The 16,660-nt window shown below is 41.4% G+C and overlaps 1 protein-coding gene and 1 long non-coding RNA gene across 12 annotated transcripts in view; one reads left to right on the forward strand and one right to left on the reverse strand.

Moving 5' to 3' along the window:
* spef2 (sperm flagellar 2) overlaps positions 1-4,516 on the reverse strand; it is a 49,493-nt gene extending 44,977 nt beyond the window's left edge. For 8 of the 10 annotated variants that reach the window (XM_076998689.1, XM_076998686.1, XM_076998684.1 and 5 more), the window contains exons 1-6: positions 4,346-4,516; positions 3,699-3,801; positions 1,397-1,649; positions 468-638; positions 233-361; positions 1-9 (exon numbers count right to left, since the gene is read on the reverse strand). The exon at positions 1-9 is cut by the window's left edge and continues 71 nt beyond it. In XM_076998689.1, coding sequence (XP_076854804.1) covers positions 1-9; positions 233-361; positions 468-638; positions 1,397-1,649; positions 3,699-3,801; positions 4,346-4,403 — 723 coding nt within the window. In that variant the 5' untranslated portion in view covers positions 4,404-4,516. The remainder of the gene's footprint in view (positions 10-232; positions 362-467; positions 639-1,396; positions 1,650-3,698; positions 3,802-4,345) is intronic. The other 2 variants (XM_076998685.1, XM_076998690.1) reach the window with 2 other exon arrangements.
* A 4,596-nt stretch (positions 4,517-9,112) lies between these two features.
* LOC143509666 (uncharacterized) lies at positions 9,113-10,246 on the forward strand. Of its 2 annotated transcripts, none has more exons than XR_013129718.1 (3): positions 9,113-9,304; positions 9,795-9,943; positions 10,083-10,246. It is a non-coding gene; the product is annotated as an uncharacterized LOC143509666 (long non-coding RNA). The 2 variants fall into 2 exon arrangements; XR_013129719.1 differs by lacking the exon at positions 9,113-9,304 and adding an exon at positions 9,415-9,480.
* The last annotated feature ends 6,414 nt before the right edge of the window (positions 10,247-16,660 follow it).

The raw sequence follows: 16,660 nt of genomic DNA on the forward strand, positions 1-16,660 counted from the left end.
ATGAACCTTCTAGAAAACACAGACCAATACATTTACTTATGTCTTTTTCACACATGGTGTGCACACTGGTGTGTGTGTGCAGGTGTTTGCTTATGTGTGTGCTGAGGTTTGTGTGCAAGTATGTGTACAGGTGTATGTACAAGTGTTTGTACATGTGCAGATGTTTGCGCAGATGTATGTGTGGGTGTGTATACAGATTTGTGTACAGGTTTGACTACAGGTGTGTGCGCACCTGAGCTTCCTGAAGCTGCTTTTGCTCCAGTGTTCTCAGTGAGCGACTGGCTGGAGGCTTCGGCACCTGGACCACAGCCAGCTGAATACGATCCATAATCTCCTGCTGCTTCTTACGAGCCTGACGATGCTGCACACACACATGTAACACAAGCATTCACACACACGTGCGCACACACACATGCACACACACGTGCACACACACACAGCAGTTTCTCTGGCCTCTCTTCATTCACCTTCTCTATATCCTGCAGTCTCATCTCCTCCTGTAGGTGGCGACGTTTCTGCTCTCGCTCCAACTCAGACATCACATAGCGGTCGTGAGTGTCCTGGCGTCTCTTGTCAAAGCGCTGTGTGATCTTCTGCATCTTCAGATCAGCTTCACGCTTCGTCATTAGGCGCAGACGCTGGAGACACACAGATCCCAGCATCATACAGGACACACACATCCAGGCATCATACAGGACACACAGATCCCAGCGTCATACAGGACACACAGATCCCAGCGTCATACAGGACACACAGATCCCAGCGTCATACAGGACACACAGATCCCAGCGTCATACAGGACACACAGATCCCAGTGTCATACAGGACACACACATCCCAGCGTCATACAGGACACACAGATCCCAGCGTCATACAGGACACACAGATCCCAGCGTCATACAGGACACACAGATCCCAGTGTCATACAGGACACACACATCCCAGCGTCATACAGGACACACAGATCCCAGCGTCATACAGGACACACAGATCCCAGTGTCACACAGGACACACAGATCCCAGTGTCATACAGGACACACACATCCCAGCATCATACAGGACACACAGATCCCAGCATCACACAGGACACACAGATCCCAGCATCACACAGGACATACAGATCCCAGCATCACACAGGACATACAGATCCCAGCATCACACAGGACACACAGATCCCAGCATCACACAGGACACACAGATCCCAGCATCACACAGGACACACAGTTCCCAGCATCATACAGGACACACAGTTCTCAGTGTCACACAGAGCACTATTAACCAACATGTAGGAAATATAAGCATGTGTGTGTTTGTGGAGAGCATATGTGGAAGGTGTGTCTGGTGTGCATAAGTATGAGTGTGTGTGTGTGTGTGTGTGTGTGTGTGTGTGTAGCACCTCAGTGTAGATACGATTCTCTATTTGGTGCAGTCTGGCTGTGGCTGCAGGTTGCATGGTCTCCAGAGTAGCACCTGTAAGCCCTGCCCTTTTTTTCTTCTGCAGCAGAATGTAGAGCTGGTAGAGCAGGTGCATGGCTGCCCCCTGCTGGCCTTGCATCACAGCTTTGGCCATGCCCAAGTCAAAAGGCACGCCCAGCAGCTGTAGTGTGGGCTCAAGCCGGGTGAAGTTATTCAGCTTTGCATTAGCTGCACTGAAACACACACCACACTTTTAATGTAAGCAATGACTGAGTTTACAGGTCTGGAGATTTTAACAGAGCCTTTGGACAAAATAGACTCATAGGTCTATGTATGTATGTACGTATGTACACTCACCGGCCATTTTATTAGGTACACCTGTCCAACTGCTCATTAACGCAGATGTCGAATCAGCCAAACACATGGCAGCAACTCAATGCATTTACGCATGTGGACATGGCCAGGATGAGCTGCTGCAGTTCAAACTGAGCATCGGAACGGGGAAAAAAGGTGATTTAAGTGACGTTTAACATGGCATGGTTGTTTGTGCTAGATGGGCTGGTCTGAGTATTACAGAAACTGCTGATGTACTGGGATTTTCACGCACAACCATCTCTAGGGTTTACAGAGAATGGTCAGAAAAAGAGAAAATATCCAGTGAGTGGCAGTTCTGTGGGCCCAAATGTCTTGTTGATGCCAGAAGTCAGAGGACAATGGCCAGACTGGTTCAAGCTGATGGAATATGGAGTCAACGCAAAAGGGAGAAAGTATTGCAAAAAAAGCAGCAACATAAAATGTGAAACGCAAAGAAAAGAAAGAAACGCAAAAGAGGGAAAGTATTGCAGAAACAAAATAGGAACGTAAAATGCAAAATGCTAATCTTATATTTGCGATATTTTTTTTTCTCGTCACCATTAAAGACCCTAATTTGACTCCATAATATGGAAATGGAACGGCAACAGTAATTCAAATAATGTTACAACCGAGGCATGCAGAAAAGCATCTCTGAATGCACAACACGTTGAACCTTGAGGTGGATGGGCTACAGCAGCAGAAGACCACAAAGGGTGCCACTCCTATCAGCTAAGATCAGGAAACTGAGGCTACAATTCGCCAAACTCGCCAAAATTGGACAATACAAGATTGGAAAAATGTTGCCTGGTCTGATGAGTCTCGGTTTATGCTGTGACATTCAGATAATAGGGTCAGAATTTTGTGTCAACTTGAAAACATGGATCCATTCTGCCTGTATCAACAGTTCAGGCTGGTATTGGTGGTGCAGTGTTGTGGGGGATATTTTCCTGGCACACTTTGGGCCCATTAGCACCAATTGGGCATTGTTTCAATGCCACAGCCTACCTGACTATTGTTGCTGACCATGTCCATCCCTTTGTAAATTTTCCATATTTGTCAATTGTGATTTTCACCTCAATTGAAATTTGTCCTCCACATTTATCCATCTGTGCAGTTAACACACACACTAGTGAAACGGGAGATTTGCATCATGCATGTGCAGCAGACACATCTGCAGCAACTGTGTGATGCCATCATATCAATATGGACCAGACTCTCTGAGGAATGTTTCCAGTACCGTGTTGAATCTATGCCACGAAGGATTGAGACAGTTCTGAAGCCAAAAGTTGGTCCAACCCGGTACTAGCAAGGTGTACCTAATAAAGTGGCCGGTGAGTGCACTTTAGCGGGCAGATATGTATCTACCTTATACAACATGAGGGACAGTGAGTAGCACACACACACGCACTAACACACACATACACACACACACACACGCACAAACACACACATACCCTGCTTGTAAACACTTTGATTTATATTGATCTATTTATTTCTTCTCCTCTACTTATATTTTTTATTTGCTTTCCTTTCTTTTCACTTCTTCATCTTTAAATTCTTCATGTTCAAGTTCATCATAATTAGAATTGTTCATATTTTTCAATGGTTTATTCATGTTGAATGATAACACTGCTTTGGCAATACTGTAACTGAATATGGTCATGACAATGAAGCTTATTGAATTGAATTGAGCGCATGTGTAGCCATGTAAATATGCATGAGTGTAGGAATGTATGTAAGGATCATACTCTCCATCTTCTAATTTAAGGACAATTCCTGGATTTAAGAAATGCACATGACATGCTACTTTCTGGATGTTACTGTTCAGCACCAGAGGAAACACACCTTCTGAACACTGGTGGAGATACTAAACAACCTAAAGCGGTCAGACAGTACAAATAAACCACAATACATGAAGGCTTGTACACCTGTGTTTTGAAAAGTGGTCGAAGTCATCTTGAAGCTGGTATTTGTTGAGGACTTCTCCAATCAGATAACCGTTTGCAAAATCTTTGGGAAAGGAATGTGGTTCTGGAAGCAAATAGTTCAGTGGTATTTAATAATGCTAGGTTATCCACCAAATCACATTCACCGTTATCGTTAAACCCATTTGAGTGAATTAAGCTACAGGAAATTTTAACCCAGATCCGTAAGCTGGCGTCTTACCTAACGTCAGCTAGCGATCTAGATAAACTAATGAATCTAGATTTAAATCCGAAGATTAAATTAGATGTGCATTTCCCGAAGGAAATACGTAGTGCTTGAAGTCTGTGTGTAGTGGGTTTGAGAGAGACATAAAAAGGCTTTTTAAATTTTTAAACATAAATTTATTAAAATCTATAACTTTACTCCAACAACGGACAGCACACCTGTCAGTGCCGAGACCTTTGACACGCCGTTTGAAGGTCTGTTCGTCAAGCGGTTCGGGCTTAATTAATTTCAGAAATTTGCAGATAATAATAATAAGAAGAAGTATGATGAATAACAATATAGTGCTTTTCAAGCACTACAAAAATGTGTACCTTGTGTACTTAACTATCACTACGGGCAGTGCTAGTCACATTCGCAGACTTACCAACAACTTTTGACAAGCGAAGCTCGGAATTCAGCCACCGACAAAGTATGTCTGACATTTTGACGGATTAAATGCTTGTATTTATCAACTACCTAAATATCACTCCATTTTAAAAATACAGGCAGCGGTATGTTTACTTTTGTGGTCTTAGTTACTACGTTGACTACCTACCCAAGCCGGAAATCAACGCGATGTTGTCATAGCAACCCTGCTTGCCGGACTATTCACATGAGGATAGTTAATGTAAATACTATATGTACATGCTGAAGTTAAAACAGTTTAAATATGAAGAGAAGTTCTATATTTTTTCCATTTGTCCATGCAATTGCTTATAATACTCAAAGTATTACAATAGGCATAGGTAATACATCTGCTTAACCGACAGACAGGAATACAACGTCTTTATGGAAATATATTATATATACTTATACATATGGAAACTCAGTACGTCTGGTCTTTAGAAGAAACTTGGTGAATGTTGAAGGACGAGAAATAATCACAATATCTGGCAACTTATTATTATGAGTATTATGAGACTGAATTAAAGATCGAATAAATTAATTGAATTGAATTAATTGAATCTGATCAATTATAATATAATTATATTATATACACAGGGTTACATTATATACACAGTCACGCCCGAAAATATTCATACCCCTGGCAAATTTTGACTTAAATTTACTTTTATTTAACCAGAAATTATATTTTTGACTGGAAATGACACAGGCATCTCCCAGGAGATAATACGATCATTGTGGGAAAAAAATATTTCTCAGCTTTTATTCACATTTGAACAAAAAGTGGCATGTCCAAACATACACACAGGGGTTGGACAATGAAACAAACACCTGGTTTTAGACCACAATAATTTATTAGTATGGTGTCGGGCCTCCTTTTGCTGCCAATACAGCGTCAACTCGTCTTGGGAATGACTTACAAGTCCTGCACAGTGGTCAGAGGGATTTTTAGCCATTCTTCTTGCAGGATAGTGGTCAGGTCACTACGTGATGCTGGTGGAGGAAAACACTCCAAAACACCCCAAAGTGGCTCAATAATATTTAGATCCGGTGACTGTCAACTTTCAACTTAGGTGAAAAAATGTAAGAAAAAAATCATGACTAAAAATTTTTTTTTCCATAAAGTTCCACAATTATTGGCACCCTTAATAATTTATTGGAAACAAATGTATTTTAACCATTTATGTAATTTTTACTGTAGTTTATAAATTGGATCAAAGTACCTAGGATCCTTTAATTAGTAATTCATAACTTCCTGTTTCCCTGGGGTATAAATATGGCATTGTAGAGAGCCGGAGTGGCTAATCGGGAGATTCGGGAGGATTCCCGATGGGCCGGCTCATGTCAATCTCTGGTTTGGGCCGATTGGGATGGAAAAATAATTTTGGGCCGGATTTGCGTATGAAACTCCCGGGCTGAAAAAGTGGCTCACTCTGGCCATGGTAGAGAGGCCAATTTCTCTTACTTTTAAACATGGGAAAGACAAGAGAACACACTACTCAAGTAAGGCAGATGTGTGTTGACCTTCATAGGGCAAAGGCTACAAGCAAATAGCCTCTCACCTGCAGATGCCCTCATCTACAGTCAGAGCAATCATCAAAAAGTTCAAAACATCTGGAACTGTGACATCAAGTGTAGCTTGCCACCACACATAGGATGAAAGGGATGAAGAAGTAAAAGAGAAGTAAAAGTTTTCCAGTGCTCACTGTAAGAGAATTGAATCAAATGGTAGTATCTTGGGGTTCCCAAACAACAATCAGGTGCTATCTCCATGCCAACAAGCTGTTTGGGAGGCATGTACGGAGAAAGCCATTTCTGAGTTATACTCATTAGAGTAAACAGGTGGAGTTTGCCAAGTGGTACTGGGACCGTGTGCTTTGGTCAGTTGAGATTAGGGGTGGGTATCACCACTAATCTCCCAGTTCAATTAGATTCCGATTCACATTCGATTTTCGATTCGATCCGATTCAATATCGATTCTTGTAGGGAAATTTCAATTACAATGAAATGAGTGTAGTTTGAATGTGAAATGTAATGATACAAGGAACACTCAAACTTTATTAAAATGTATTAAGATATTAGTTTTTTTTTATACACAAATCTTTTTTTATATCAATTAATCCACACACTTCCACATAGCTCCTTTACCAGAAAAGGCATTGAAAGCAGTTTTGAACAGCCTTTTAAAGTGCAAATTAAGTTGTAACATTTAGATTAAATTAAATTTAAATTAAATTAATAAAATTAAATTAAATTCAAATTGAGTTTTAACATTTATGAACATAGTTCTGAATATTGTAAACATTAAGGTCCAAAAACCTTTATTCGTGACTGCTTTCTGACATCTTGGAGATTGTCAAATTTTTCTGCAAGAAAAGGAGCTGATCAACATGTTGAGGAGTGAGACAGCTCCTTTGTGCAGTAACAATATTGCCAGCTGTTGAGAAAACTTCACAGATTTATACTTGTCGCGACTGGCGTGAGGTTCCGCACACTGAAAACGATGTAATCGCGGTGGCTCCGCCAGTGCCTTGTCACTTCGCAAAATCGTGCACCTCTCGAATTTTGTAACTTCGCATGCCGCGCTTCAACGCAATGAACAAAGTCATGTTTGCCGGGTTCATACACCTTAAAGTTCATAAACTTTTTTTTGATTGAAGGCTTGGTCCTTGGCCCACTTTTTTTATAGTCTACCTCCTCCCCCTTGGTAATATCATTGGACAGCATGGCCTCCAGTTCCACTGCTATGCTGACGACACCCAAATCTATGTCTGTTGCAAGCCCTCTGATCTACAACCTCCTGGATCCTTGCTCAGCTGTCTCCATGACGTCAATTCCTGGATGGCAAAGAACTTTCTCAACCTAAATAATAGCAAGTCTGAGGTCATTCTCATTGCCTCCTCACCCACTCTTCGGAAACTTGTTCAACCATCCATCCAGTGTTATCTTGGACTCAGCTCTCACAATGGAAGCCCATATCAATAATATTACTAAAACTGCTTTCTTCCATCTAAGAAACATCGCTAAACTCCACCCTTCACTCACTGACTCTGCAGCTGAAACTCTAGTTCATGCTTTTGTTACGTGTCGACTGGACTACTGCAATGCTCTGCTGGCCAGACTGCCAGCCAGTAAAATCAAGAAGCTCCAGCATGTGCAGAATTCTGCTGCCAGGGTCCTGACACGGTCTAAAGCATCTGAGCACATCACCCCAAAATTGATATCACTTCATTGGCTACCCATCCAATACCGCATTCAGTACAAGACACTACTCTTGGTCTTCCGTTCACTACAGAACCTGGCCCCTCTTACCTGTCCTCGCTAGTTTCACGCTACTGTCCTGCACGTTCTCTCCGTTCCGCTGATGCTCACCTCCTGGTTGTTCCTCCAGTCCGGCTACAATGGTTAGGTGAACGAGCCTTGAGCGTTGTTGGCCCAAAGCTTTGGAACTCGCTACCCATTTCCCTGCATTCCTTAAAACGGTACGCATATGCGGGGAAAATTTGCCCATTCTAAAGATTGATCTCAGGTTTAATAAATCGAATCATTGAAATGAAGATCGATTTGAATTGAAACACTTCTTAACCAGGGGTGCCAATAATTATGGAGGGCACTGTATGTATGTATATGTGTGTGTGTGTGTGCATGCAATGCTTTACTTGCCAGGAGCTAAGACAGACACAGCCAAAAGAGCTACTCATCTCAACACTTCTGCCTGGTTGACCCTGGGAATGTATTGTACTTCATCTGTAGTATCTGACTACTACTCACGTTTCCTAGAGTTTCGCACTTGCCTTCCACAACTCAGGTGATTCAGCAACTGAAACCTACCTTTTCTAGATTTGGGATCCCTGATGAGGTGCTGAGTGACAACGGGCCTCAGTTTTCCAGTGCTGAATTCAAAGACTTAGCACAGCAGATAGACTTTGAAAAACTAATCTCAAGCAAGTCCTCACCTGCGTGAAGCTGGCCCCCCCTCATACCCAAAATGCTGAAATAACACTGCAGTTCGTTTGTGCTGGGTTTGTGCCCGTTTGTGCTGCAAATATTTTCGTTTGTGCTATTAAGGCTTTTGAGTAATTTAAAAATGCATTTTCTGACCGGTGACGTCACGCAGCCCCCCCTCCACGTCCAAATTTCTCCAAAGTAGTCTCATTCGTTTGTGCTACGTTTGTGCTCGTTTGTGCTGTTAAAATGAACGCTTCAATCACTTGCTTTGTAAAGTTACAGTCGTTTAATTTTTCACACGCGTGACATCACCAGCCCCCCCTCCACGTCCAAATCACTCCAAACTGGTCTCGTTCGTTTGTGCTACGTTTGTGCTCGTTTGTGCTGTTGAAATTAATGTTTGTGCTTTTATGGTTTTTTAAATATAACCGATTCTTTTTTATACGCGTGACGTCACCAGCCCCCCCCTCCTTGTCTAAATCACTCCAAACTGGTCTCGTTCGTTTGTGCTACGTTTGTGCTCGTTTGTGCTGTGAAAATTAACGTTTGTGCTTTTATGGTTTTTAAATTAGGCTATAACTGGATCTTTTTCATACGCGTGACGTCACCAGTCCCCCCTCCACGTCCAAATCACTCCAAACTGGTCTCGTTCGTTTGTGCTCGTTTGTGCTGTTGAAATTAACGTTTGTGCTTTTATGGTTTTTTAAATATAACCAATTCTTTTTCATACGCGTGACGTCACCAGCCCCCCCTCCACGTCCAAATCACTCCAAACTGGTCTCGTTTGTTTGTGCTACGTTTGTGCTCGTTTGTGCTGTTGAAATTAACGTTTGTGCTTAACGTCACGAGCGCACCTCTCACATGTTTAACTATAGCTATACAACAGAATGGGCTGGATGATGTTGGACTACAGAAGGAACAGGAGGTGAGGGGTAACACAGAAGGCAGAGTTTCTGGATGACATCAAAGCTTCTGTTGAGAGATTTAAGAGGTAATATTTGTAACATTTATAAGTAATATTGATCTTCCAATAATGAAATTGAATGACAGGAATCTTTGTGTGAATCATTGTTTCTGTGGGGATGCAAAAACACAAACACACAACCCTCATGCAGGAATCTGCACTTCTGCAAAGTGCTAATCATTTTCTGAATACATGAATCAGAGGTAGGAAATAATGCATCTTATTTGATGGGCACTCAAAAACATTAATAAGTGAAAACACAAGTCATACAACATTTTTTTTCTTAAATCCATTTTTACTGTAGAAAGTCTTGTTATTTGATGGAACATGTACTTTTCTTTAGGTCAGAGGGTTGAAAGTTTGGATTCCACATTGTATCTAAATAACTCAGTGGCTTTGAATAAAAAAAAAACATCAGCTAAGTGTAGTGTAATGTAATTTAACTAAAACCTGCTGCTTGTTTTCCCAACCTACTCTTTCGTGTAAAAAACATGTGATGTAATTGTGTGCTTGTCAGGCACAGTGGAAACCCCCTTGGAGAGGTCGTCAAAGCATTGCCACCCTGAGAACGGCCTCCGGCAGTAGGCGACGTAATGCCCGAGGGCTGCCCAGTAAGGCACCAGACGGAATGCTACAACACCCCTTAGAATGAAGGGCTCATTGCAGGTGAGGTTGATGGGGAAGACTTGCAGCACATAATCCTTCTCTGCAGCAACTTCAATGGACAGTGCTGCCCCAGCAGTGTGGCTGTGGGTGACCACACCATTGCAGGCCTCGTCAGTAATTGATTGTGCTGCTTTTGCAGGTCGCTGGCAAATTGAATACTGCAACTGCACTCCATCCTCAAGAGCTGCTTGAAGACCCTTGATGCCCTCTGTTTCTATGTGCCGTATGTTTAAGGGTGCAAGGAGACATGCTCTGAAGCTGGCCATTGCTCTTGAGCATTCTGGGTTCCCACACTGAGCCTTGGTAATGAAACTTGGAGAATGATCCATTGCTTTTGTTATGATCTGGGCAATGTTGCATGCTGCGTTGATCTTCAGTGTTCCAGATCTTAATGTGTTGTGCTCAAAGATGTTGTGCAAAATTCTTGCCCTCTGCCGGTAGGCTTCAGAATGTACTCCATCTGTCACAATGGTTGTGACCAGCTGAAATATCTGGGTGTTTCTCGTCAGTGGTGGTTAGGTGCTTGTTGAAGTTTTCACTGTCGCAGAAAGTGCAGCATGAACATTAGCAGAAAGAGTCAAATGCGCACGTGTTGTCCAGGCTTACTGTTGCTTTTCCAATCTTAATGGACTTGCACATATTTCCATAAGTCCCATTTGAATTTTGGTTTGCTTTGGAGCTGTGTGTAGCCACTCTGGCTGTGGAATAAGATAGGAGGTTGGCCTCTTTTTTGGGGGTACTGCCAGGCCCCTCCAGTTTTCCAGTGTTGGCTGATTGGGTGTGTCCACTGCCAGGCCTTTGTCGCAACCAACATCATCCCTGTCTGGCTTGTTGTGTTTGGCTGAGGAAAGCCGCATCTCCCCTTCAATGTAATTTAGGTGTCTGCCCACAAAACGATGAACGTGTGTAGGCAGGTTTTCGTTCCTAAAGAGGCCACGTTTTAGATTTTTGAATTCGGCCTCCACATACACCGGTCCACAGAGGCAGGTAGGAGCCAATTCTGACAAGTTGTGGTATGTCATATTGTCATGGTCTCCATGGTGTGATGCACGACTTAAACTTTGTTCACAGATCATTTCTGGCTTTGGCATCTAGTGAAGTTAAGAATTTAGTTCCATTAATTTTTTATTCCAGAATTCATTTCAGTTCAATTGCTATTGTTCTCTTTCCTGTTAGAAATTAAACCTTATTGTTCTGAATTTTTTGTGTGTGGTCCATCTCTCTGATGTCTGTTTTTTACTATGTTAACACGATCAATCTTCTCATGTGCAGCCTTATCTACTTAGTCTTTACATACGGCTGAGTATTGGTTCGCTACTGCCACCAACTGGACAAACTAAATTGTTGCCCCACTGTTAGTTCCAAAACTGATACATTCAAAGGTTTTCCATAATAGTTGGCTAGGAAGGCTAGTTCACTTATAGCTTGCTAGTTTTATTACATGCTAAATTTGTAGGCTATTTCTGATCAATTACTTAATCATAGCTGTAGATATTTAAATACAACCATAATTTCATGCTCTGTGTATTTGATAAAATCATAGCTGTGCCTGCATTTAGCTGTGCCCGCATTTAAGGGAATGGCAATACAGTACAACTTACTGCAATATGTATGGTTTAATCACATTACAACATACAAAATTGTATGAATTACTTCAATATTGAGTGTCCATGTCAAATAAGATGCATTATTTCCTACCTCTGACTCATGTACTCATGTATTCGTCAAGGAAATGATTAGCCATTGCTCAACTGTTTTAGTGAAGTTAATAAATAATGAAGGCGTTTAGATTCAGTTCAATGTTTTTGTGTCAGTAATACAGTATTTGTCTTAAGGCAGCTATCAAGCAAGACATTATACAAAGAGTGTTTGCATGTGCAAAAGAACAGTTCTTTATTGAATGTGAGTAAAGAGCAGTATCCTTAAATGGTTTGCATTGTGTATCCATGCATTGAATGTACTGTACATATAAATCAACATTTTAGACTTTTTGTCAATCAACAATACACCACATAAATTGCATGAGATGGTGTTTCTTGGTGGTTCAGACAAAAAAAAACCAAGGTCAGTAAGCGACAAAAGAAAATAAATGAGCATTATAGCAATATAATAAAGGTACTAGTAAAATGGTTAAATGCAAATGTTTAAATGTGAATGCACTGAGCTAAACAGATAGATGGCCAGGAGAAGGAGTGGTACCTGAATGTAGATGCCCTGCTTCGCGTGTTGCAGAAACTTTCAAGAGGTCAACATAAAACATTTAATTAAACCTAATTAAAGCATGGTCATTGGAGCTGCTCTGTCAATTCAGCAATGAAGCAAGAGGACAGTTCCTGATCTTCTCCACTGCCCACAACACCTCTGAAGATTTCTGGACAGAGGCCTTCTAGACAAAGATGTGGTTGATCTGCATAAGGGAACATTAAGATCCTCATACATCTCTCAACAGAAGCTTTGATGTCATCCAGAAATTCTGCCTTCTCTGTTACCCCTCACCTCCTGTCCGTTCTGTAGTCCAACATCATCCAGCCCATTCTGTTGTATAGCTATAGTTAAACACGTGAGAGGTGCGCTCGTGTCATTAAGCACAAACGTTAATTTCAACAGCACAAACGAGCACAAACGTAGCACAAACGAATGAGACCAGTTTGGAGTGATTTGGACATGGAGGGGGGGCTGGTGACGTCACGCGTATGAAAAAGAATCGGTTATATTTAAAAAACCATAAAAGCACAAACGTTAATTTCAACAGCACAAACGAGCACAAACGTAGCACAAACGAACGAGACCAGTTTGGAGTGATTTGGACGTGGAGGGGGGGCTGGTGACGTCACGCGTATTAAAAAGATCCAGTTATAGCCTAATTTAAAAACCATAAAAGCACAAACGTTAATTTTCACAGCACAAACGAGCACAAACGTAGCACAAACGAACGAGACCAGTTTGGAGTGATTTAGACATGGAGGGGGGGCTGGTGACGTCACGCGTATGAAAAATTAAACGACTGTAACTTTACAAAGCAAGTGATTGAAGCGTTCATTTTAACAGCACAAACGAGCACAAACGTAGCACAAATGAATGAGACTACTTTGGAGAAATTTGGACGTGGAGGGGGGGCTGCGTGACGTCACCGGTCAGAAAATGCATTTTTAAATTACTCAAAAGCCTTAATAGCACAAACGAAAATATTTGCAGCACAAACGGGCACAAACCCAGCACAAACGAACTGCAGTGTTATTTCAGCATTTTGGGTATGAGGGGGGGCCAGCTTCACGCAGGTCAAGTCCTCACCATCCCAGAGCAGTGCAGGCTGGTAAAAGAACCCTTAAATAGGAAGATCCACTCTTGGCTCTCGTGTTATTGGTCAACACTAGGGCTGCCATGATTAGTCGACTAGTCACGACTATGTTCGACTAGTCACGACTATGTCGACTACTAAAATAGTCGACGACTAATTTATTAGTCGATGCGTCGTTTTTTCCTCTCCAAACTGCTGCGACAGTTTCCACTGCTGCGTCTGCGTTTCTGTCCTTGACGCACATGCGCAGTTTAGTGGAAACCGGGGTAGACAGTTGACGACATCCCAGGACGTTATACAGACAGGCTCTGGTATCGTGGCTACCCGGCTACAGAACTCAAAAGTGCGGGATAATTTTCCGTAGTCGGGTTCCGAAACGCGTGCAATATCTGCAAGGCAGAACTTGCCTTCCACGGCAGCACAACCACGTACCTGAAGCATGTTGTGGCTACTTGTGACAACGATGAATAGGGACCGTCATCTCTGTAATCTAAATTGCTCGTTAGCTGCTAAAGTTACCATAAACAGAGCGTTAACTTAGTACTTACTTATCGCAGGGTTGCCAACTTTTTTTTCGGCGGATGTGTGGTGTGTGAGCGTGTGAAGACGGTCAAATGCGTGTCTCTCACTCTCAATGCGTGAGAGTTGGCAACCCTGCTTATCGTGGTAACTGTAAAAGTTAACATTAGTGATGGCGATTGATTTAATTAGCCTTAGCACGCATTCGTGTATTTTCTGTAACGTCAGTGAGACCAAAACTTTATTTTTGTGAATAACTCCTTAGTTTCAGGTCCCTACCTAATTTGATTTTAATGTAGCGAAGTTTGATGCCAGAGACTAATGAAAGAAAGAAAAACCTAAAAAAAATTCTTTATTAATGTAGGCCTATTTATTTTTGTGTTTTTTAAGGCAGTGCCTTATCCTTATTTTAATAATTGTTTGTTGCAACAAGCTGCATATTTCATTAAAGGTTTAATGAACTATGATCTTAATTGTTTTTATTTTTAGTTATAGCTGAAATCTAATGATGGTTATATAATAGCAGTTGCATTCTAGTGTGATAAGCTGTATGTTTTATATTCAATTAACGTACAATCCGACTAGTCGACTAATCGTAAAAATTAATCAGTGATTAGTCGACTATTAAAATAATCGTTTGTGGCAGCCCTAGTCAACACCCTGTGTTACAACAGCAGTCAGTTCAGGCATGTTGCGTACTGACAGTCACGCTCACGGACGTAATTTGGGGGGGGGGACGGGGGGACATGTCCCCCCCCACTTTTTCAAAAGCCGGTTTTGGTCCCCCCCAGTTTTTACAGTTAAAACCAAATATTTAAATAGCAGCGAAGCCATGTCCCCCCCACTTTTTAACGGTTAAAAAAACTAATATTTAAATAGTGACGAATCTAGCACTAGGACCATGCAGAAAACAACTGCTCCGAGCTCCGTTCTGGTAACACATTTTACGTTCTCGACGTCCCCCCCCCAATAATTATACTCCTCCAAGCACAACTACATACCCTACTGCTAACACAAATGATCACACACTCATGCTTACTTTAGGATTCCTAGGAATTTTCCCTGCTGACTTGAGCAGAACCTCTATGGTCCATAAACAATGTGGTCAGCTGCATAAATCCACGCAATGTAAATTATGCATGCATTTTCTCTTCTGTTATGCATTTCCTATCATCATGTATTACATGAACATATACATATATACTGAAGTTCCTTACCCTTTAGCATACACATCATTCAGTCTTATTGCACTTTTCTATGGACATCCAGTCAGGATGACTTCTGATTGCACAATTTTAGCAAAACCATCAAGCCTTCACTCACTGTCAATCTTATTTCCACATTCTGTAATGTTGCAACATCATGATATCATACATATGTACCCACAAAACATTTTGAGATTTTACAGGCTTTCAAAAAACATTCATGAACTGGCATTCTAAAAGTTGTTAATAAATCCTGGAGAGTTCATGATTGGACTCAGCTGGCAAATAATTAATAGCTAACAAATGGGGGAGGGCTTGGTCACAATTAGGAGGATAGGCAAAATAAAAAGAGGGGTGGAAAAGTTGTTTGCAGCTCTGCAGTCTAAAGGTTATGGGAGGAGGTTTGGTCACGGTTGCCCTTGTGGGTAGTGATGGCAAAAGTGGGGCTTTTGGGAGATCGAATCAAGTGAACCAATTGATTCGGAAAATGATTCGATCTTGTGAAACGTTCGAATCATCACACGCCACAGTGACATCTAGTGGGCAACCAGGGCCTTAATCCACAAATTTTTTTTCCTAACAAAAATAGATGTAATGTGTTTTTTAAATAAAAAATTTACTATACTACTATACTATATTTACTATACTCCACCATAGCATATTTTAGATATATTAATATAATTTATGAAGTCATGTAAATTTAAAATAAAGTTTAGTCATGAAAACAAATCATTTAGCAGAGAACAGGGTTGTTATAAATGATGTCATTAAGATGTATTTTTCATTATGATACACTGTTAGTCAGAGGATTGATATAGCTGATATTATTCATTTTACATTGCAAGGTAGAGAAATGCTTGTGTAATACTTTATTTATTAAATATTACAAGTAATCAGTTGTAATCACATCAGTTGTAATCAGAATGTTTACTGATTACTTTTAATCAGTTGTAATCACAACTGATTACAAGTAATCAGTAAACATTCTGATCTGAGACCAGCTGCTTGAACTTAAGTGCGGACTAAAACGCGCAAAAAGATATGAAATGTTTCGAAACTGCGTGATGTAACGAAACACGTTTTTGGAACGTGACTTCAGTGTTTCGGAACACCGTGATTCAAATGAATCGATTCAGTTTGAGTCCGCATTTCGAGTTTGACATCACTACTTGTGGGTCTTTGTGTATTCTTGACTTGTTGGACTAGTGATGCTGCATCTCCATAGAATCTAAAAGAGATTAAACAACTACCCACAAACTCTCAGCTCCTGCAGCACCATGTTCCTGAGGTATATGACCAACAGCAACAGATGACCAAGACTGTAGCTTCTCAGAAATGTAATGTAGATGGGTCTGTAAAGATTACTTGATTACGTGGTGAGCCTGGCATAAATTCTACTCACTGTGAAGCTATAAACTGCTGTTTTGATGGGCACTACTGCTACTATGGAAGAACAGGTATGGGTTTGATTCTGCTTAATCTTGCCACTTTTGAAACTGGGAGTTGAACTTGGCCTGCTTTTCTCACTGATGTTAGTGACTGTCCAGTGTATTGTATTGGACACGTTTTGAGGGCAGGCCTGGCCTTTTGAAGCGAGACGGCATTCACCCCTCTTGGGAGGGTGCTGCTCTCATTTCTCATAGCATATCTGCTAGGCTTAATAGTGGTAGTGTAGGTGTAGTTAATGGGGATTGA

This window comes from Brachyhypopomus gauderio, chromosome 3 (genome assembly GCF_052324685.1).
Source record: "Brachyhypopomus gauderio isolate BG-103 chromosome 3, BGAUD_0.2, whole genome shotgun sequence".
Taxonomy (NCBI): Eukaryota; Metazoa; Chordata; class Actinopteri; order Gymnotiformes; family Hypopomidae; genus Brachyhypopomus; species Brachyhypopomus gauderio.